Below are 22,855 nucleotides of genomic sequence, written 5' to 3'. Positions count from 1 at the left end.
AATCACTATAAGCAAGAAGATGAAAATAGGTTTCTTAAAAATGTGTCCAGAGTCTGACAGTCTTATCACCAGGGGAGAAGCTGCACACACTGTCTCCCGTTCACTTTAGCCTTGTTCCTGAGACAGTAAGCTAATCGAAGAATCATCATATTCTTATTTGCAGACAGTAGGTCTGGGATATACTCCAGAACCTTCTCATGGGGCTTTACAATCACCAACATCTCCGCATGCTGGAGTCCAGCCCTCCTCACAACCTCGTCACCTCTAGAGTTCAGCCGTGTGAGGACTGTTAGGTGGACCTGTGTTCTGCTGGATAACGGCAGTGCATACACACCCCACAAACAGAGGCCCACACTACGATTACAGACACACACCACACAAACAGAGGCCCACACTACGATTACAGACACACACCCCACAAACAGAGGCCCACACTACAATTACAGACACACACTCCACAGAGGCCCACACTACGATTACAGACACATACCCCACAAACAGAGGCCCACACTACAATTACAGACACACACTCCACAGAGGCCCCCACTACGATTACAGACACATACCCCACAAACAGAGGCCCACACTACGATTACAGACACACACCCCAAAAACAGAGGCCCACGCTACGATTACAGACACACACATCACAGAGGCCCAGATTACGATTACAGACACACACCCCACAGAGACCCACACTATGATTAGACACACACCCCACAGAGGCCCACACTACAATTACAGACACACACTCCACAAACAGAGGCCCACACTACGGTTACAGACACACACCCCACAAACAGAGGCCCACACTACAATTACAGACACACACCCCACAAACAGAGCCACACTACGATTACAGATACATCCCAGAGACACAGGCCCCACACTGCGAATTTACAGGCCGAGGACACTGTGGCAGTTTGTCTTTAGCCTGACGTAAGATCCCTTTAAGGATATATGCAAACTATTGGATGAATATGCTGCAGACTCGTTTCCAGTAGCCAATCACAGGCATATGTCTTGGAGTAGGCGGGCATGTCCTTAAGGGTGTAGTGCTGAATTGTCCTTACCAATAATTTTAATAATCTTCAAACTTTGTCTTCAAACTTCAAACTAGAGCCACAGAAGGCTGATCTCTAACTAAAACTCTCTGGAAAAAGGATTAGCAGAGAGAACTGAGTCAGGATATCACAAGTAGTCCTGAAATGTATTGAAATAGAATGAATGTTAATTAAACGGTTGTGACATAATCTAAAGAAAACGTTAACGGTGAAACGTGTTGGCTGCAGGTAGTTCTAACGGCACCTGCTCTCAGTTGTCCTGTGTGATTTTGTTCAGCTGAACTAATCACTCAGTGTATTGCATTAGGGTCAGTGCTCATTAGGTGTTAGTGTTTAATAGGGGTCATTGTTCATTAGGGGTCAGTGCTCATTAGGGTCAGTGTTCATTAGGGTCAGCGATCATTAGGGTCAGTGTTCATTAGGGGTCAGTGTTCATTAGAGTCAGTGTTCATTAGGGGTCAGTGTTCATTAGGCGTCATTGTTCGTGTCTTTAAGCAGCAGCCTGACACATATCTGTAGGCAATTCTGTTGCGTCTGTACTGTGAGATCTGTCCACTTTAGATTCACACATTGTGGTGCGCTGATGTTATGGTGACCATTATTGTCTAATTTCCCACAGGTTTATTTTAAAATACATTCTTGTTATAAATACATTGACTGAAAATATATAGAACTGGATGAAAAAAGAAAAAAGATAGGTATCTAGCTAGCCTACCACCAAACTGGCTGGTCAGTTTTATAGCTTGCTAGTTAACTGTAGCAAATGTTATCTGCCATAGCAGATAAGCAAATACTATCAGTTATTGGAGCAGTAGTAAATTGTTGCAGTGGAGGGGGTTGTATTTTTGGAGTTTTATTTTGGTTTATAAGAAATGTATATTTAAGATCTAAGATGTGTTTAGAATAGTGGTCTGTCTCATCTTGTACTTTTTGCATGTAAGTATTTTCATTTGTACAGTATAGACAGAGTTCCACTGTTATTTTTAACATCAGCATTCGTATGAAAATTAGCCAGTAGCTACAACATCCGATAAGTTTCATGCATTAATTTCTGAAACCCGAGATACAACATTCATCACACACACGGATGTCTGGGCACACTGAGAACAGACCAGCATGTTGCTCGACGGCTCCATGTTTGATCAATTTGGTAATATGGATACAGAATCGATAAGGACAAATACTCTGAATAAAGACAACAAATACTCCGAATAAGGACAAATACTCTGAATTAAGACGAGTGTGAATCCTCTGCATGCTCTGAGTGAATCATTGATGTAGCGCTGCTGTTTCACACGTTTGCCTTTCTGGTCAACGAGACGACATCTTAATTCTTTTAAATTTACTTTCACTTTTACACTGCTAACGTTTCATTCCACAACTCAGGCACATGATCAACTCCAGTGACCCTGTTCTACTAATCCGCTGTAATCGTGTGTTTTGTTTTCATGGTCATTGTTATGTTTTGAGTTTGCAAATCTTACATACGAGTGCGTAAACGTATTTAGTAACGTGTAGCGACAGATGGACACCTGACGCCACCGGAGCGCCGCTCCCGGGCCCTGCCCGTCGCCCCGCCCACATGTGAACGTCAGCGGAAGCTCTCCACTTACTTACCGGGAAGGCCGATATGAGCCCGCCTCCCGCGGCGCCTCTCGGCCCTCTTTAAATACGGGCTGTGAGGTCCCCGTGGAGGGCGGAGAGAACAACAGACCTGACAGCAGCGACTCCACTCACGGGGAAGATGGAGAGCACGGACGCTGACTTCAATATTCTGTTGGCCACCGATTCCTACAAGGTGAGCAGCGGTCGTGCGCGTGCGGCTCGCGGCTGATCCACCGGCGGGTTTCCGCCGCGCGAGCTGCGTGATGAAGGATGAACCGGGCAAGGTGGCTTCATCCTCTAAGGCCGACAGGTTTGTCTCGGTTGCGCTCCGAGTCTGTCATTTGTTAGGCCGTACTGGGCTTATTGGGCTTACTGGGGTTATTATGGTTATTGGGTTTATTATGGTTATTGGGCTTATTGTGGTTATTGGGTAGCGTGCACTTATTCCACAGCGTCTCGCGCATATTTGAGGGTTTGTAAGATTCCCGTTTTGAACGGTTGTGCGCGTGCTTTTAACGGGGCGGTGGGATGATTTTGTGTCACGTGAAATAAGCTGAAGCGGAGACAGAAACGCCGCCGGCGAGGAGCCCGAAACGCGGCGGCGGTGTGAAACGTATCGGGTGAACGGCGACGGTGACCGGGCGGACGGAACCGAGCAGGCGGGCCGCCGCGCTTCCGCGGGGATGACAGCGGACGGGATGTTCCGATCCGCCGGGATGATGTTCGGATTAGAAGCAAAACCGAAAGCTGCAATTATTGGTTTACGGGGAATTGAAAGTTTCGTTATAGGCCGAACGCGTAAAGTTAAAGGCCCGTTAAACTTTGTAATATTATAGCAGCTTCCGTGATGGCGTGTACGGGACCGAATGTACTGTGTGTCGGATGCTCGTGCACCGGCCCCGGGCAGCGCGTGGCGCCCGCCGTTAGCCCGCCAGTCTGCGCCAGTCTGATGTGTGAGTCGGCTACTCTATTTAGAATGGAGTGAGTATTGCGCGATGGGTTCATTTCTCTGCGCTTCCACATGTTACCCCATATCTCTCCCCCCCCACCACCCGCGCACGCGCACCCCCCCCCCCCCCCCCCCGCACGCGCACTCTCCCCCCGCGCGCGGACGTGAAGTTTCAGGTTCTATTCACCGTGAACCGAACGATCATCCTGTGGATTGCGCACCTGGAGAAATCGAAAGTGAAAAACGAATACGTACGGAGACAAAGTGACTTGCAAAATTTCTGTTCCGAGTACTGCAGTTTAACGTAATTATTAACATATTATTATTTTTATAAAGGTTATGCCAAGTATAAAAACTTCACTGAGGATGTTTCATTTCTCGATTCACGCATGGGTTCACTTAAACAACATTATCCAGTAATCTAACTGCCAATATTAAGCGCGATCTGAACTGGCAGGACGGATTGCTTTACAAAAGGCGTAATGAGTTTATTAGCAAGATGTGTTACTGAACAAGAGGAACCAGCGATGTTCTTGTGGGTTTAGAAATTTCTTTGTCTATTTTGCAATCTGGGGTTTTTCTAGCGACCCCAAATGGACGTCATAGGTCATGTTCCGTGACTTTATTCCAAACGCACATTTGACCTATTAGAACTTTACATTGGCTTTACAATCGGTCTGTAGGCTTTGTAAACCTTTGTGGCTTCATGGTAACTTCATATTTAGGAATTGTTTGGTGTATTTGTCCCACTGAATCAGGGTCATTTGAAGAACCTGCAGAGGTAGATGGATGGAGAAATTAGTACATTTTTATTCCCAAAATGCTATGACAGGTCAAAGGTGGAGTACCAAAGGTGGAGTACAGATGATGGATGATGCACTCTTGTTTAACTGTAACTCGGCAATGTTTCAGAATAGCAGTTCACAAAACCCTCCCACAATATAAGCGATATCACGATATCCGTAACGTTCTTTTGGAGGGAGAAGAGACCTCATCTGTGGATGACTTCAGGTGGAGCTTCATCAGGACACACCCACACTGCGCATGTTGAGTTCGTCCTGTGTGTAGTTTCTGAGTGTCATCACCACATCTGTCACCCTCATGTCCTGCTGTGTTCTGTGATGGCCCAGTGACTTGTGTGCGCTGTGTGGCCATCATCTCCTGACCCAAACAGAGCCAGTTTGTTTATGGAATGACTGGAATGAACCATACGCACGAGCTTTCATTCGCTCTCTTAACCCTGTAACTACAGAATCTGCTTCCTGCAGTGCAGTGTATTCACACCCATGGTTGTTTTAAATAATAAATCATTACAATGTGTACCATTGTAATTAGGTTCAATGTGTTCAGATTACAAAGTCTAAAATTGAATTGTAATACATCTGCAAAGTATTAATGCTGCCGTTTAAAAGCTCAGAAATGTTCAGTGATTGTTTTAATATAACGACAATTTAATAAGGAACAGCAATAAAATCAAACGGTTTAAACAAAGTGAGAGAGTGATCTGGTGTGTCTGAATGTTTTAATCTGGCAGCAGGATGTGCCAGTCTGCCGTTCTACGATTAGTTCAGTGGTTTTGGATTTGTGTGGAACGGGCGGTGGGTGTTCGAGAACTACTGCTAATCCCAGCAGCGGGCCGGTGTCTGTGCAGCATGGCGTGCGGTACTAGCATGTGGTATCTCCCTGCCCAGCACACACACTCCAGCCCCGCAGCTCCGTGCTGATTGTGCTGGTAGGGCGTTTTGTTGTGGGGGCTGTGCAGCCTGGATGTGTGATGTCCTTGTATCTTGTACTTCCAGTTCTTTTAATGATTTGGTGACACAGCTCATCATGGGCAGTTGTCATTAGATACGGTTGTTTTATTTATTTATTTGCTTGTTTGTTTACAGGTCATAGCAGTCAAAGGTCGGTATGCTTGAAGCAATTTTACTTTGGAACTGCTGCAGCAAAGAAACTGTACATGGTTTATGTCCTTGTGCTGTGTGTCCCAGCATTTGATTGGACCTTAGTGGGGCCTTGGCCTAGCAATGGACCAATCGGGCGTCTCTGCTGTGATTATTGGGGCTATGACATGGCGACGCCCACCCCCCCCCCCCCCCCCCCCCCCCCCCCCCCCCCCCCCGGGGATGGTAGGAGCTCAAGTGAAACAGGAGACGCAAGTGACATTTAGATAGAGAGCAAGGGGCAGTACCTACACACACGCATGCACACACACTCACACTCTCACTCTCACACACTCACACACACGAACTCTCATACATGCACACACACTCACACTCTCACACATGCAAACACTCTCTAACACAACACACATGAACATGCACAAGGTGTTCTCTACATCAAACGTTTCATATATATATATATATATATATATATATATATATATATATATATATATATATATATTTAATATATATTTAATTGATCTTGACTTTTTGTCTGGTAATAAACAACACCATGTGGGTGGGGTCAGGAGGATGTGGGCGGGGTCGGGGAGAGGCCAGGTGTTCGATGCAGTAACTCACCTGGTATGATTCTTCAAATATTGCAACATTATGATCTAGCGGTAGGAAAATTTTCAAGGTTACATTTAATCACCTAGTTACAACACTAGTACATTTATATAATGTTAGATTTGCTGATGATGATTAAAGTGCTGTGTTGTTATGGTGTGTGTGTGTGTGTTCACTGCAGCCTGCACGTGTTTCCTGTACGAGCACCATGTGTGTGTGAACTAAACACATTTGGTGTCATTGCTGTGTCCTCAGAGCAGAGCACACGTGGTGTCCATCACTGCGCATGCCTGTCTCCGTCACAGATGTCCAATCCAGGGAGAGAGAGAGGGAGAGGGAGGGAGGGGGAGAGACAGAGAGAGGGATGGAGCAGAAGCGTGAGGAACAGAGCGACCATGCAGAGGAGAAGAAGAGTGTTAGGGTGATGGAGAGAGTGTTAGGGTGATAGAGGTGATGGAGAGAGTGTTGGGGTGATGGAGAGAGTGCTAGGGTGATGGAGGTGATGGAGAGGGTGTTGGGGTGATGGAGAGAGTGCTAAGGTGATGGAGGTGATGGAGAGGGTGTTGCGGTGATGGAGAGAGTGTTGGGGTGATGGAGAGAGTGCTAGGGTGATGGAGAGGATGATGGAGAGGGTGATGGAGACGATGGAGAGGGTGATGGAGGCGATGGAGAGAGTGTTGGGGTGATGGAGAGAGTGTTAGGGTGATAGAGGTGATGGAGAGAGTGTTGGGGTGATGGAGAGAGTGCTAAGGTGATGGAGGTGATGGAGAGGGTGTTGCGGTGATGGAGAGAGTGTTGGGGTGATGGAGAGAGTGCTAGGGTGATGGAGAGGATGATGGAGAGGGTGATGGAGACGATGGAGAGGGTGATGGAGGCGATGGAGAGAGTGTTGGGGTGATAGAGAGAGTGTTGGAGTGATGAAGGTGATGGAGAGTGTGTTAGGGTAATGAAGGTGATGGAGAGTGTGTTGGGGTGATGGAGAGTGTATTGGGGTGATGAAGGTGATGGAGAGTGTGTTGGGGTGATGAAGGTGATGGAGAGTGTGTTAGGGTAATGAAGGTGATGGAGAGTGTGTTGGGGTGATGGAGAGTGTGTTAGGGTGATGGAGGTGATGGAGAGAGTGTTGGGGTGATGGAGAGAGTGTTGGGGTGATGGAGAGAGTGTTGGGGTGATGGAGAGAGTGTTGGGGTGATGAAGGTGATGGAGAGTGTGAGGGTGATGAAGGTGATGGAGAGTGTCTTGGGGTGATGAAGGTGATGGAGAGTGTGTTGGGGTGATGGAGGTGATGGAGAGTGTGTTAGGGTAATGAAGGTGATGGAGAGTGTGTTGGGGTGATGGAGAGTGTGTTAGGGTGATGGAGGTGATGGAGAGAGTGTTGGGGTGATGGAGAGAGTGTTGGGGTGATGGAGAGAGTGTTGGGGTGATGGAGAGAGTGTTGGGGTGATGAAGGTGATGGAGAGTGTGAGGGTGATGAAGGTGATGGAGAGTGTCTTGGGGTGATGAAGGTGATGGAGAGTGTGTTGGGGTGATGGAGGTGATGGAGAGAGTGTTGAGGTGTTGGGGTGATGAGAGAGTGTTGAGGTGATGGAGAGTGTGTTGGGGTGATGAAGGTGATGGAGAGTGTGTTGGGGTGATGAAGGTGATGAAGAGTGTGTTGGGGTGATTAAGGTGATGGAGAGTGTGTTGGGGTGATGGAGAGTGTTAGGGTGATGGAGGTGATGGAGAGAGTGTTGGGGTGATGGAGAGAGTGTTAGGATGATGGAGGTGATTGAGAGAGAGTTAGGGTGATTAGGGGTGTGTTTAAAAAATCGATTTTTCAATTCAAATTGATCTTCATTTGAATGATTCGATATCGATTTATTAAACCTGAGATCGATCTTTAGAATTGGCTAGTTTTCTCCACATATGCGTACCGTTTTAACGTCTCGCGTTTTATATCGCGTGACGTGCTTTAATTCCACCTTGTTTAAGTGTATGAACCCTGCAAATGTGACTATGTTACAAAATTCGAAAGGTGCACGAGCTCGCGAAGCGACAGCGCACGGGCGGAGCCACCGCGATTACGTCGTTTTCGGCGCGCGGGCTCTCATGCCGGTCACAACGCATCAAGTATAAAGCTGTGAAGTTTTCTCAACAGCTGGCAATATTGTTACTGCACAAAGGAGCTGTCTCACTCCTCAACATGTTGATCAGCTCCTTTTCTTGCAGAAAAAATTGACAATCTCCAAGATGTCAGAAAGCAGTCATGAATAAATCTTATTTTTTGGACTTTAATGTTTACAATATTCAGAACTATAAATGTTTTTGTTACATGAAAAAAAAAACAAAACTTAATTTGCACTTTAAAAGGCTGTTCAAAACCGCTTTCAATGCCTTTTCTGATAAAGGAGCTATGTGGAAGTGTGTGCATTAACTGATATAAAAAAATAATTTTGTTCACAGTATAAACACTAATATATTAATACATTTTAATAAAGTTTGAGTGTTCCTTGTATCATTAGAACATTTCACATTCAAACTACACTTTTTATTGTAACTGAAATTTCCCTACAAGAATCGATATTGAATCGGATCAAATCGAATCGAAAATCGAATTGAATCGTGACCTTGTGAATCGGAATCGAATCGAACTGGGAAATCAGTGGTGATACCCACCCCTAAGGGTGTTGGAGGTGATGGAGAGAGTGTTGGAGGTGATGGAGAGAGAGTTAGGGTGATGGAGGTGATGGAGAGAGAGTTAGGGCGATGGAGGTGACAGACAGGGGGGGATGTGTGGCGGAATGAAGGGCACATCAACAGTCCAGTGTGCTGCAGTGTCTCAAGTGGTTGTGGGTCAGAGCTTTCAGGTTGTTTGTTAGAGAGTCAGTCCTGCAGTCTCAGTAAAGCCATAAGGACAGTTTACCATCCTGAGACCCTGTAATCTTCCTCTTGGTCTCCAGCCACTGTTGGGGTTGGGGATCTGTGCCAGTAGCCACCCTGCTGGGGAAAGGTCAGAGGTAAACCAGTGTGACTGCACTGTGTAACTAAAACTGTGACTGCTCTGTGTAACTACACTTTGTGACTGCATTGTGCAACTTACTGTTTAGCAATTGAAGAAAATGTTATAACATGCAAATGATTCAGATGTGATCTTCATAATGTCATAACTGTGGGGGTTGGTGTTGTTTAATATGTACGAGAAATGTGCCTATGGGTATGTGATTACTGCAAAATCCAGTTCTGTGTTGCATGTAAACAGTTTCATGTCTATGTTCCTAAAGATTTGACATCTTCAGTGTATGTCAGAAGAACAGTACAGCTCAGCACAGCCACAGTAGGAAACACTACCTCTGATTCAGAATGCCACACTGCCCAGCCCACATTAATAACTTGAACAGCAATTTCACCAATGCAGTAGGTGCATCAGAGATGGTCAGTTGTGACATTTGCGTGTACCTTCGTCCAATGACTGTCATGATAGGGGAGCAGTGTCCTGATGCATTACCCAATCACTGCCGTCTTCCCTCAGAAATGGGGCGGGTCCCGTCCTGAGCGCTCAGACATTGCACTTCATCTCTAATGAACGCTGTAGCAGAGTCCTGTTGTAATTAGAAGGTGGTGCTCGTGAAACACCTGGCCATGTGATGCTGGTGTAGGGGTGGCCGATTTAGACATGCCCACATGGTGTGGGATGTTAGACATGCCCAGTTGGGATAACATGTTGTTCACAGGCTGGTATCAGTCCGGAGAGAGGATTATCTTTCATATCATTATGTTTACGGGTTATTTCAAAGCCTCAGTCTGTCTGGTATTCGGCGGAGAGGCGTATTTTTATGACTGTCTTAATTTATTGTTTTCTTCAGATATTGTTTTTTGTATGAACAGACGGGGACTGTTGATCTGTTTCATAAAGCCATTATCATAAGCTGCACCACTTCCTGTGGTGTGTTCAGTGGCTGAACCCAAAATGTACAGTCCTGTGAGTGCTCTCTCTCTCTTGCAGGTAACCCATTATAAGCAGTACCCTCCCAACACCAGTAAAGTGTACTCCTACTTCGAGTGCCGTGAGAAGAAGACAGACACCAGCAAGACCTGGAAAGTGAAATATGATAAAACCGTTTTCTATGGCTTACAGTACATTCTTCACAAGTACTTAAAAGGTATGTATGATCTGCTCAGGCAGAAGTCTGAAGTCATCTTAGTGCTTGTAGGTGTCTGTAGTGTAACTCTGGCCTTGAAGGCTCTGGGGCATGGGGGACATGAGGAAGACCTTTGTGCAGTGAGTGTGAGACGGTGAAGGTCAGCGATTACTAACGTCTTGAAACGTAATTTTGTTGCACAATGTAAAACATCTGAAGCCTTACTCCTCCGTAAATGTCCTGATGTAGAGGGTGATTTGCTAGGTTGTTATGAGATAGGAAGACCGGAGACTGTCCCCTGTAAAGACCCAGGAGCTGCTAGGTGTAGGGAAGCTTGGACAACCTCAGACTGGAGTCAGCAGATTCTGGTCCTCTAAACAGGCCACCATGTCTGCCTGTACGTACAGTGACTCTAGGCAAAAGCTGCACTGTGAGAGAACAGTTCCTAATGTAATCCCACAAGGCTAGAGGCAGCGTGTGGGATTCCTGCACACACACACACACACACACACACACACTCACTCACTCAGTTGGATTGTGGTCTCTCCTGACTGCCAGGGAAGGTTGTCACACCCAAGAAGATTCAGGAGGCCAGGGAAGTGTACCAGGAGCACTTCCAGGATGACGTGTTCAACGAGAAAGGGTGGACCTACGTTCTTGAGGTAAGGAGACAGCGAGCAGTAGAGCGCCAGTTGCTAGACGTCAGGTCAGGTGGACCTGTCCACCTGCTGGACTACGTCCTGTCCACCCGCTAGACTACATCCTGTCCCTGTACGGGTCCGTGCTCACATCAGCCTGGTCATACTGAGTAAATCACCTGTCCACTAGAAGCCTTGATTCTACCAGCTTTCATTTATGTAGAAGTTTGTTTTTAGTGTTTAGTCTTTCTCACTAGAGCAGAGGTGCCCACAAGTTTTCAGCTTGCGAGCTACTTATAAGATGACCAAGTCAGAAAGATCTACCTCGACCTGAGTGTGGCGAACGTACGTAATTTGTTGACTGGGGGTGGCGAACGTAAACTGTTACCGGGCGGTGTATATATACAACCGTCAGTGCAGATGGACGATAGCCTGTCATTCATCCACTACTTTTTAATGTCATGTGATCTACCCACATTCCTTCGCGATCGACCGACACTTCGACGTAATGGGCACCCCTGCACTAGAGCAAACGAAGTGGTCACATCACCCTCATTCTTAAGCTCTTACACTGGCTACCAGTACAATACAGGATAGACTTCAAGGTATTACTACTGGTCTATAAATCATTTAATGGTGTAGGACCAGTGTATCTATCTGACATGCTGCAGAGCTATGAACCAGGCAGAAATCTTAGGTCACTAGGAACTAATCAGTTAGTCCTGCCAAAGGTAAGAACTAAGCAAGGCAGCATTTAGCTATTTTGTTGTTTCTAAATGGAACCAGCTGTCAGAAGACACTGGAAGAGCTCCAACACTAGGTGTTTAAATCTGAGATATTAACGTTTTTTATATCTCCAGGCCAGGCGTTTGGTTAGATGTTGTTTTGTATGTGCTGTAAATGTAGTCTGTTTTATTGGTCTTTTACTTATTCTTCTTTAATTCTTTTATCTTAAATATTATTTTGATTCCTATTTGATTTCTTTTATATTTGTTAGCAATGACCTTCCCAAGGTGATAGACCTCTGGTCATAAGCTTCTCATTTTCTTGTATAAAGCACTTTGAATTGCCAGTATGTATGAAAGGTGCTAGATAGTTTTATATATAAGTTGCCTTGCCTTTTCTCCTGTGTTATGGCTACATATTTGTTTTGGATACTGAGAGGAACTAAATGGGTTGCTGGTTTTATCTGTGGTATTACTGTTGTTACTTTTCTGTTTCCATGGTGAATGGTTGCTCTTAGTGATTGTTCGTTGTGGTCTGTGTCTGTAGAAGTACAATGGTCACCTTCCCATCGAGATCAAGGCAGTGCCCGAAGGAAGTGTGATTCCCCGTGGTAATGTGCTCTTCACTGTGGAAAGCACTGATCCTGAGTGTTACTGGCTCACCAACTGGGTGGAGGTGAGTAACCCAAATGAACCCCCTCCCTCCAACTCTAAATACCTTGGACAAAAGTCGAGCATCTTGGACACAACGCTGTCATGTGACTGAATGACACGGTCATCTCAAAGCCAAACCTAGGATGGCCTTGGGCTATAAAAGGTGGTCATTATCAGTCTAACTCTAACTATAAAATGGAATAAAAACGAATTAATGATAAATGAATCATTATTATTAATGATAATGATAAATCATACACTGCATGTGGCTGAAGGCTGAAAGTTAGGATGTATGGTGAATGTGCCACTGTTCCTGTTACTATGCGAGTGCCCTTGGCATCCCCAGACCAGACAGCTTATCAGGCTTATTAGACTTTTAAAGAGTCTAAACAAGTAGCCCAACAGTGAGGATGTGCAGTCCGACGTGGGCTTGTGTCTTTATGAAGGCTGCAGGGACAGTGGCAAGATTTAAACACACACACTCCCCTCAGTTGTTCTTACACACACACACACACACACACACACACACACACACTCCTCGGGGTTGTTCTTACACACACACACTTCTCACGTTTGTCCTTACACACATGCACTCTCCTCACCATTGTCCTTAAACACACACACTCTCTCCTTTTGTCTTTCCTGACAGGATGGACACACACACACACACACACACACACACACACACACACTTGTGCAGTACTAGTTGGTGATGCTTTAAAGACATTAAAGAAACCTACGAAAACTATATAAACCCAAAAAGATTAAAAAGGTATGACAAAGAAAGGCCAGAGTTGGATTTGACTGGGCTGGGCTTCCACTTTTCTGCATGAAAGGTTCTAATGTATGAGGTCCAGTCAAGGAATCTGAACAAGTCATCCTGCTGCTGTGAGTCCTGACCGCTTTAGTGAGGCACTGAGAAAGTGCTCTCCTCATCATCATGGCTCACTGGAGGAAGACAACCCTACCTTAGTTTGAGAATATCTACACTTTCTCATACTTGCACTAAGGAAAGATACCAGTCTGAACACAGACCAGTGCTTATGCTCCTTGAATACTGGTCAGTACGTGTGTAACATGCAGAGAACGTGCTGGTGCTTGGAGAGGAAGTGAGGTCACTATGACTGATCAGACGTGGGTTGTCGATGAGGCTCATTGCCAACGATCACGGCAAAGTTAAACATTGTGTAAATATCATGTGATGACTGACACCGTCAGCAGGATTAGACACCGTGTGATTATATCCTCTTGACTGGCTGGTCTGATAGTGATTGATCCCTCCAGGGACAGAGCTGCTACTTCCCAAAGGCATCAGACCTACTGAACTCCTCACGTACTGCTGGATCTCAGCTCCGCTAAGCACAAACCCACATTTAATATGTCTGTCTAACAAGAGTAATCGTACTCTGAGTTCATTTTTGTACACTAACCTCCTCCTCTACAGACTATCCTGGTTCAGATCTGGTACCCCATAACGGTTGCGACCAACTCACGGGAGCAGAAGAAGATTCTGGCGAAGTATCTCATGGAAACTTCTGGAACTTTGGAGAGGCTTGAATACAAGCTACACGACTTTGGCTACAGGGGCGTGTCTTCACAGGAGGTGACCACACCCACCATTCAGCTCACCATAGTAACGCTCACACACGCCGCACCACTGCTGTGAGACAGTGTCTGGTTACTGTCTGCATAAACGTTTTTAATTGCACTTTTGCTTGTAGACTGCTGGCATTGGTGCCTCTGCACACCTGGTGAACTTCAAAGGAACAGACACAGTAGCTGGAATCGGAGTAATCAAGAAATACTACGGCACCAAAGACCCAGTACCCGGGTTTTCTGTTCCCGCTGCAGAACACAGGTGGGGCTGTGATCTGGGCCTAAACACGTTGGAGAGGCCGGAGCTCAGACTTTGGCTGGAGGTGTAGTGTAGGCTGGGTGGAGGTATAATGTGTACACAGAGTAGGTTTGCACTGGATTCCTGTTGATGGAGAATGGGTCTGCTGTGTTCTTGGCTGTTGCTGATGCCTGTTGCTTTTCTTATCCGAGTACACCAATTATATCAACTGTTGAAACTGAAGAAACCTACCATTTCACTACCATTGAGCTGGCTGTATTCTCAAAATGTTTTCATGCACATCAAACAGAACAGTGAATAATGCTGTAGTCTCTGCTGCCCTCTAGTGGCTGCATTTTGACACGTCCCCATCGCAGCATCAAAGGTCAGGCCCATAGCCAGCATTGTGATGGGGGGGATCTTTTCCCCCCAAAAGTGGACTTAATTTGGCTCTCTACTCCAATGCCCCCTAAATACGCGAGCGCACTTCAAACCTTTTAATTTAAACATATTTTATTCATTATAAGCAAGGTTGCCAACTTTTCAAAATCACTAGGACTGAGATTTTATTTGGGGGCGGGGGGGAGGGGGGTGTCAAACGTTGGGGGAGGGAGCATATGTTTCCTCTATGCTGTGCCTAAAGCGAACGATCGCCAGTGGTTGGCGCCAGAGCGAACTAGTAACTCATTGAATCATAGATATGGATCACTATGATGGATAAACTAGATTTTTTTTCAGCGTGAGAAATGTATGGCGTGTGTGCGGTGTGAAGACAGTCAAATTCGTATGTCTCTCGCTCATTGCGTGAGAGTTGGCAACACTGTTATAAGTTTGTTGTGAGTCTGTTGTTGCTGTCCTTATTTGTTCGTCTGTATATTCACCGGAGATTAACATTGAATAGCCTACCTATCTTGAGGGGCATGTGTGGTGTGTACGGAGGGAGGGTGCGGGGGGGGGGATCGAACGAACCCTTCGATCCCCCCTGGCTATGGGCCTGAAGGTCCTGCTTTGTAAGATGTTTGTAGGAGCCCTCTCATTTCATGAATGAAACTTGGATTTATATAGCCCATTTCACAAATGCAAGGGGCATACAGATTTCACGCACACATTCATCACTCAACCCTTACCTGTCTGTGTCCATTGTTTTAACCCCCATAGCACAATCACTGCCTGGGGTAAAGACCATGAGAAAGACGCCTTCGAGCACATCATCAACCAGTTCCCCTCCGTGCCTGTGTCCATCGTCAGCGACAGCTATGACATCTACAACGCCTGTGAGAAGATTTGGGGCGAGGACCTGCGTGCCCTGGTGGAGAAGCGGAGTGCAGATGCCCCTCTGGTGGTGCGACCCGACTCCGGGAACCCACTGGACACCGTCCTGAAGGTCTCGTGGCCTTTTACTTATCTACTTGTTTATGCATTTATTTGTTATCTATTTAGTTATTTTTATTATTAGAAAAGTTATCAGGCTACTTGTAAAAATCTCCAAACTTTTAAGGTGGTCACAAACATTTCTGTAACAATTCATTAAACAGATGTTCAGATTTGTTCTAGAAACAAAAAGGCAAAACGAAAACATTTTTTTAGACTTGTTAAGTTTGCCACACGAAATATGTCACAGAACTAAAGGCCCATATGTGCACATGCTTGCTGCTTGACTCTGTTCTGTGGACTGTCTGGTTTGGCCTCTCATATGAACATCACTGTCTTACTTCACAGGTCTTGGAGATATTGGGGAAGAAGTTTCCTCTTATCGAGAACTCAAGAGGCTACAAGGTGCTTCCCCCCTATATCCGTGTTATTCAGGGTGACGGCGTGGACATCAACACTCTACAGGAGGTGAGTGCTGTGTCTGTCCTGCTGACCTGTGGACCCTCCTGCTCGGTAGTACTTGATCCAGTCCTGTTGTGTGGCTGTCCCGTGAGTTCTGTTGTGTAGCTGTCCTGTGAATCCTGTTGTGTGACTGTCCTGCAGATTGTGGAGGGCATGAAGCAGCACAGATGGAGCATAGAGAGCATTTCCTTTGGTTCGGGTGGAGCACTCCTGCAAAAACTCACCCGCGATCTTCTTAACTGCTCCTTTAAATGCAGCTACGTTGTGACAAACGGGCTCGGGGTGAGAACTTCCTGAACCCTAAACAGCTTTATTGCACCATTACTTGCACCCTAAATACACCCTAAAGCTTTTCATGACTAGTTATTTCATAAATCTATAATGTAGACCCTGCATTATAGATTTAGAAAAAACGCATGACACTATGATTTCAGCATTTGTTTTGTAACTTGCAATGAAATACTAATAATAAAACTCATTATTAAAATTAAGAAATCATTTTTAACATTGTTTACACTTTTTTTTTTTCTTGCAGGTAAATGTGTTCAAAGACCCTGTAGCAGATCCCAACAAAAGGTCAAAGAAGGGTCGCCTGTCTCTCCACAGGAAGCAGAATGGAGACTTTGTGACTCTGGAGGAAGGGAAAGGGGAACTGGAGGAATATGGGGTGGTAGGAAAACTCTGCCCACTGTCTCTCATAGCCTTTCATAGTCTTTCTTACATAAGAAATCTTGAGTTCTTCCATTACTGTGTAGCTTTCAGCTGTGGTTTTCATTAGTCCCAGGAGAATACAGCAGTGATTAGTGTTAATGTGACCAGATATGCTTCACATGGTCTTCATCACTTTAACCCTCAACCTGCCCTGTTGCTCTGTGTTTTTCCCAGGACCTGCTTCACACAGTCTTCCTCAACGGGAAGATAGTGAAGACGTACACGTTCGACGAGGTCAGGGACAATGCCAGACTCAAGGAGAGTGAGGTGGAGGAACTGCTTCATTGAGAACTCGGTCCTCCACCAACATCCCATCTCCACCAACACATCATCTCCACCACACGCCTTCTCCACCAACACACATTCTCAAATACATGCCTTCTGCACCACACATTCTCTAACCACGTCCCTTATACACCCACACACACCATCTACACATCTTCTACACCCTGATACACCTTCTACACACAAACACACACACGCACACCTTTTCCACTCATACGCCTTCTCCACCACACACCCCCTCCATCACACACCTTCTCCACCCACACACACCCTCTCCACCGCACACCCCCTCCACCCTAGGGCAGATAGTGTCCTCCCAGCCCTGTCCCTGGGATTGTTGAAGAAGCAAGAACGAATGTGGTATTGTCAGCCAGAGAAAGGGTAAAAGAAGAAGCCCCCTCACTGCCCCCTGCCTTCTGCCTGCAGAGTTGTCCTGTGTTTCAGTTTGCAGACTCTATAAAGCTTTGATGCCTCTTTTTAATGTCAGACACAAAAAAGACTCATGGTATTTAAAAGATTATAAGTACAGTAATGTAAGTGTATTTGACCAAGCGTTGCTGTCTGATGAATTATCTTGGCAGGACAGGAGATCTGTAAATGTTTCTTAAAAGATGCTCTGACTCAACCCTTTCCTCTTTGTTTGACTGTAGGAATGAGAGATAGTTCAGTGTTGTTGAATGTGAATGTTGTGTGTACATACCATTACTCTGGTTTCTGAGAATGATTATATTCCTTTATGCAGTGGACGCTGCTGAAATAGGAGACACTTTGTCCACGGGTGGTGTTGTCCTTTTCTGTTATAGATCAAGCGAATCATTCCCTATTCACAGAGGAAACTGTCCAAATAATGTCGGTTCGTAGATGTTCAGATCATGCAGTAGACACCATCTGTCCCTCTTTAGTATACATGTTAGGATCTACACGTTAGGATCTTTCTCTGTCATCTTTTTTTTTTTTTTTTTTTTACAAGCATAGATGTCACTCAAGTTTTCTATGATTTAGACAAGCTGAAAAATATGTTTTACTGTATAACAGGAATCATTTTAGGAGATCTTGGGTTCAATATTTTATATAATCACTGTTGTCTCGGTCTCCACAATCATTATTTTTTTATGATGGAGGTAAATATTGCCAGAATACTTACAGTCAATATCCACAAACAAAACAATAATGTGGCCAAATGCCTTCTCTCTTGTATATAACATTTGTGTATTTAAAGAGACCCGGAAGGTTAGTGGAAATAGATATTCTATTGTTCTTATTTTGTCTAATCCCCGTTTTATACCAAATAGAAACTCCATTTATCTGTTAAGTTTCATTCTGAGTGTTTTAGTTTGGTGTCCTGGGTGAGCGCGAGCTACACCTGTTCTGATGTTCATATGTTCATATGAACACATGAACATATGTTCACACCATGTTCATATGTGTATATGTTGGATGTCCGATTTTTTTTTCTTTCTTTCAACTTCGGTATTTTAAACTAACATGGCAATGCAGTGTTGTCAGCATATTAAAATCTCACTCTGTCTATACTGAGATTTTTAAATTCTTTTTATGTAAGCATCTAAACTCGAATGCGGTTCCATTCTGGAGTTGATTTCTCAGTGATGTTGCCTTCAGTCCATTAGTAACTCACATTTTTGGAGTTGATTTGCTCTAGTACAGTAGTGGGAGTTTTAAATAAAAGGTAGTGTCACACCGCGTGTAGCTTTCATTCTTATACCTTAAATACTATTTGTAATTGTAAATAGCATAGTTTACATTTTGAAAACTATTTGAATATAGTCTACGTACATTTTTCAGTACTGACGGCTGTATCATGATGAGAACGGAATGTTGAGAATGTCCCTTTAGCTGGTCCTAAATCACGCGGCTAAAACGATTATCTTTACCGCCCTGAGTCCATTTTCTTATGACCAATTCAAATGACCTACATTAAACAGACCAGCAGCAAAGCCGCAGGAAACTTGAAAGACGTCCCTGTTTTGGACCGCCCTCCGCAACACGGAATATTAAGTCTACGAATGCTTGATGTGCTTGGTTGAGATTTGCAGCTGTTTGTGTCGAAGAGAACAACAGCTAAATGGTGGTTGCATTTATTTGGTAAAACATTTGAACATTGTGAAAGCTTTAAAAAAGTGAAGATCAGGTCTGCGAAACACTCCTGCACAGCTGGGTAGGGTTACTGGACGTGGGAGGAGCAGCATCTTTACCCAGAGAGAAAACCACGGCACTGTCCAAACTTGAGAGAAAAGTTTCACGGTCCACTTCTCGCCTCCAGACTGTTGGAAAGATGCAGATGGGATTTCGGTTGAACTTCAGCCCCATCAAAGAGCCCCTGGGCTTTATTAAGGTCGTGGAGTGGGTGAGTATGCTGGCTCTGGTCAGCGGTGTGGGCTCCCAGCTGAAAGAGTGAAACTAGTTCGTGGATAAGGCCTTGGGAACTAAAACCCGAACTGCCTTTTAACTCCGTAATTTCACAGTGTTTACGTTATCCCGTTTTCATCATTCATTTTAAATAACTTTTTGCGATATGGTAATTATACAGTTTAAATGTACCTAACGCCGTCTAACGGTTTTTATGAGTTACATTGGGAACAGATGTGTTATGGTAATTCTGCATATTTAAAGCATTTTCATAAGTTACTACGTAGATGTGTAGTTCTTATTTAGTTAGTCGGTTAGTTTTTTGTCGTTTTGTTTAGCGGGATAAATCGCAAAGACTTTCTCCGTTTTGCTGTTATGCACATTCCATTTACTCAGGCAGCAGGGTTTTCCTCACAGTCCTGATATACGGATCAGTACAGACTGGGTCCGTAGGCCTCATATACGGACCAGTACAGACTGGGTTCGTAGGACTGGATCTACCGACTTCAAAAACGGTCGTCAGTGTGTGCAGACGAAATTAAATTACCCGCGCCACTTTGTTTTTGAACATCTAAACAAAGGTTCTCTGAAAAGTCCCCCATGTATCTTTTTTTGCCACGAAACACTGACCCCCCGAACTAATGAGTCAGCACACCGGATGCACCAAGCGGAGAACCAAGACATCTGCTGCAGTTATGCCTCGCGCTACGGGTCTGGAGTCCGCGCGCCCCGCGCCACGGGTCTGGAGTGCGCGCGCCCCGCGCCTAAAACCTCAGCAGATGCAGAATGCGAAGTCTGATCACGCACTGACTCAGGAAAACCTGAAAGTTAAAGAATGCATTGAAAACAACGCAATCGTAGAAATAAGACTGTGTTTCTTGCGCACAAATTACCAAGAAAAAACTGCCGACATGAACAATAACAGCGGGCTCAATAATATTCAGTATTACTATTATTATTGTAAAGACCCTAACCGAAAATAATACTACGAAGACGGTAACAAAGTGTAATTAACTAAGAGAACATCACGAAGACAGTTAAACGTTCCTATCGCTGTAAAATAACTAAAACAGCACACGATAAAAGTTAATTAAGCACACACACAAATTACCTCAAACAACATTCAATTTGAACTAAACCTGTCTGTGGAGCAGCGCACGGCATTGTGGGAGTACTCTGCTCACCTGACGTCACATTTTTTTTGTATATTGGAACTGTTGCTGCATTCATAACTTTGGTCATGTTAAATGTTTTTAAATCAGCTCACTGCTGTGTTGGCCTTTGCGAGCTGTGGTGGATATGCAGGCAGGAATGTCTTCTCTTTGTCTTGTGACAGCGGCGTCAATCAAACTCTTTCTGCGGCGTTTAGGTACCCATTCAGGTGAGTGTTACTTTTACTTGTACAGAGTTTGTGCACAACCCTTACCTGATTCTGCCGCAGCACCGTGGGCACGGATGACATCGAGCGGATGTTGTTTCTATGTTGCCTGTTCGCAGGTTAAACCAGGTGGTGCTGGTTGAAGGTAACATCAGTCTGTGCAATCACACGGTGTCCACCACGCGCCTGGTGGGTGACTTCTCCTCCTCGGTAGAGTTTTTTGTGGCGGTGGGCGTGCTGGCGTTCCTCTACTGCACAGCTGCGCTGATCGTCTACCTCGGCTACATGCACGTGTACCAGGACTCTGACTTCGGCCCCATGTTTGTGAGTATGACATAATGCAGTGGGAGTTTCTGGTCCCGCATGCCTCCTTGTCATCCATGGTGTCATCACGACGGTGTCTAGATTATTACTGACACTATTAAGAGTCAAGACAAAGATACGTTCTAAAGCAGGTTTATAGAAATCAGGAGTTCAGCACATCAGGAGTTCAGCACATCAGGAATCCAACACAGTGTGCTGATTTCTGTCCTCTGCCTCACTAACCAAACCCGGTGATGTGCTGGATCAGCTGTGTTTGAGTCCACACCGTGCTGGACTCCTGTCCTCCAGGACCAGAGCTGGACACCTCTTGTTAAACCCTTCATCAGCAGTGGGATTCTGACCACAGGACTGCTGTGGCCTGAATATGCTTGGGTGGAGTCCCACACTGAGCCCAGCAGTGGTGCTGACACATGTCAAATCTCCACCCACACTGCTGCACCCACTGCTGTATCAGTGCTCCGAGTGGGACGCCACCCACATCACATCCAGCCAGCAGTGGAGCAGCGGTCAGAAGCTGACAGCCTACTAAACAGGGCTAAGTGCTGACCATGTGCAGACAGTACGTGCCCTCCAGCCGCTAACTGCCCTACAGCCGCTAACTGCCCTACAGCCACTACTGATCATTTAGGAAGCAGGAACAGGATGGGAATGCCAGACATGGGAATGACATGTTTGTAATGAAGTGTATATGAAGTAAATATATCACACACACTGCTTTATGGGATGCCCTGTTCTTCTTCTTTGTGTGTGTGTGTGTGTGTGTGTGTGTGTGTGTGTGTGTTTGCGTGTGGGTGTGTCAAGGATTTTGTAGTGACAGCATCGTTCGCCTTTCTGTGGCTTGTGTGCTCGTCGGCGTGGGCACGGGGTCTGCAAATGATTAAGTTTGCAACGGGCACAGAGGGAATCAGTGCCACCCTGCAGCCATGTAGGAGCAGCAGCGCCACCTGCAGGCTCACAGAGTCCAGCAGCATGCGCACTCTTGATATATCAGTGGTAAGATTTTCTGTTACGTATCCAAAAGGCCATGCTATACTTAAAATATATGCATTACGAAGATATAATGTGTCGTTCTGGACATCAACGGGTGGTGCTTCTCCTGTTGTGCAGGTGTTTGGCTTCCTGAACCTTATTGTGTGGGCCTGCAATGCTTGGTTCGTTTACAAGGAAACACGTTGGCACTCACGGAAGCTCAGCTCTCAGCAAGGGGCGGGACGAGGGCGGGGTCCTGCCCAAAGCCCCACCCACATGTAGATGCATCTCATAGGCAATGATAATACCACACAGATCCACAACTTCCTGGAGGAGTCTGGTGTTCTCTGCATGTCCCGTTCAGTTTCTGTTCATGACCACATGTCTGCTGTCTACCCCTCCAGCTGTCCACCATCCACCCCTCCACCTGTCTGCATCGCTGCATGCATAACCTGGACATTGATTTTAATCAGCTCCTGTTTGCCACAGTTATGCTCATTTGTGAACAATTTGTAAAATGTCTTCCTGCAGTTTTATTGTTTTCCAAAGGTGAAATTATGTGTTTGTGGCTGTTTCTATGTATTGTTTGAGCTGCCTGTATTTGTAGACCTGTGTGGATGTGTAGACCTGTGTATATTTGTAGACCTTTGTGTATTTGTACACCTGTGTGGATGTGTAGACCTGTGTGTATTTGTATACCTGTTTGCATGTTTGTAACCTTTAATGAAGCTTTCGGGCTTCATCTTTATGTACTCTACAGCTTACTTGCACCTTTTAAAATGAGTATTCTCTTGATATTGTTATTTTTCTTTTTTATTAAATGTTTTTTCCTGATTTAATTTGATCTTTTTATGTTGTTAAACCCCAAGCAGAGCGAGGTTCTCTGTT

General features: G+C 45.3%; 2 protein-coding genes across 2 annotated transcripts; both read left to right on the top strand.

The window, feature by feature from the left end:
* Positions 1-2,688: 2,688 nt before the first annotated feature.
* nampt1 (nicotinamide phosphoribosyltransferase 1) lies at positions 2,689-18,627 on the top strand. The gene is made up of 11 exons (XM_077005542.1): positions 2,689-2,862; positions 10,114-10,270; positions 10,808-10,911; positions 12,160-12,288; positions 13,711-13,869; positions 13,988-14,124; positions 15,259-15,484; positions 15,820-15,939; positions 16,075-16,215; positions 16,469-16,603; positions 16,819-18,627. The coding sequence occupies exons 1-11, from the start codon at positions 2,809-2,811 to the stop codon at positions 16,930-16,932; spliced, it is 1,476 nt and encodes a 491-aa protein (XP_076861657.1). The 5' UTR covers positions 2,689-2,808; the 3' UTR covers positions 16,933-18,627.
* Positions 18,628-18,861: 234 nt separating this feature from the next.
* Positions 18,862-22,801, top strand: sypl1 (synaptophysin-like 1). Its single transcript, XM_077005541.1, has 5 exons — positions 18,862-19,294; positions 20,559-20,677; positions 20,794-20,998; positions 21,800-21,991; positions 22,106-22,801. Exons 1-5 carry the CDS (start codon positions 19,223-19,225, stop codon positions 22,247-22,249), a joined length of 732 nt encoding a protein of 243 aa, XP_076861656.1. The 5' UTR covers positions 18,862-19,222; the 3' UTR covers positions 22,250-22,801.
* The last annotated feature ends 54 nt before the right edge of the window (positions 22,802-22,855 follow it).

Source organism: Brachyhypopomus gauderio, chromosome 5 (genome assembly GCF_052324685.1).
Source record: "Brachyhypopomus gauderio isolate BG-103 chromosome 5, BGAUD_0.2, whole genome shotgun sequence".
Classification (NCBI taxonomy): Eukaryota; Metazoa; Chordata; class Actinopteri; order Gymnotiformes; family Hypopomidae; genus Brachyhypopomus; species Brachyhypopomus gauderio.
This window is presented reverse-complemented; position numbering and strand designations above follow the sequence as displayed.

Coding starts and splice junctions, on each gene's coding strand:
- sypl1 (XM_077005541.1), top strand. CDS start 19,223: ATGCAGATGGGATTTCGGTTGAACTTCAGCCCCATCAAAGAGCCCCTG. Junction 20,678..20,793: donor GCGTTTAGGTACCCATTCAG/GTGAGTGTTACT, acceptor GCCTGTTCGCAG/GTTAAACCAGGTGGTGCTGG. Junction 21,992..22,105: donor GCACTCTTGATATATCAGTG/GTAAGATTTTCT, acceptor CCTGTTGTGCAG/GTGTTTGGCTTCCTGAACCT.
- nampt1 (XM_077005542.1), top strand. CDS start 2,809: ATGGAGAGCACGGACGCTGACTTCAATATTCTGTTGGCCACCGATTCC. Junction 10,912..12,159: donor GGTGGACCTACGTTCTTGAG/GTAAGGAGACAG, acceptor CTGTGTCTGTAG/AAGTACAATGGTCACCTTCC. Junction 12,289..13,710: donor GGCTCACCAACTGGGTGGAG/GTGAGTAACCCA, acceptor CCTCCTCTACAG/ACTATCCTGGTTCAGATCTG.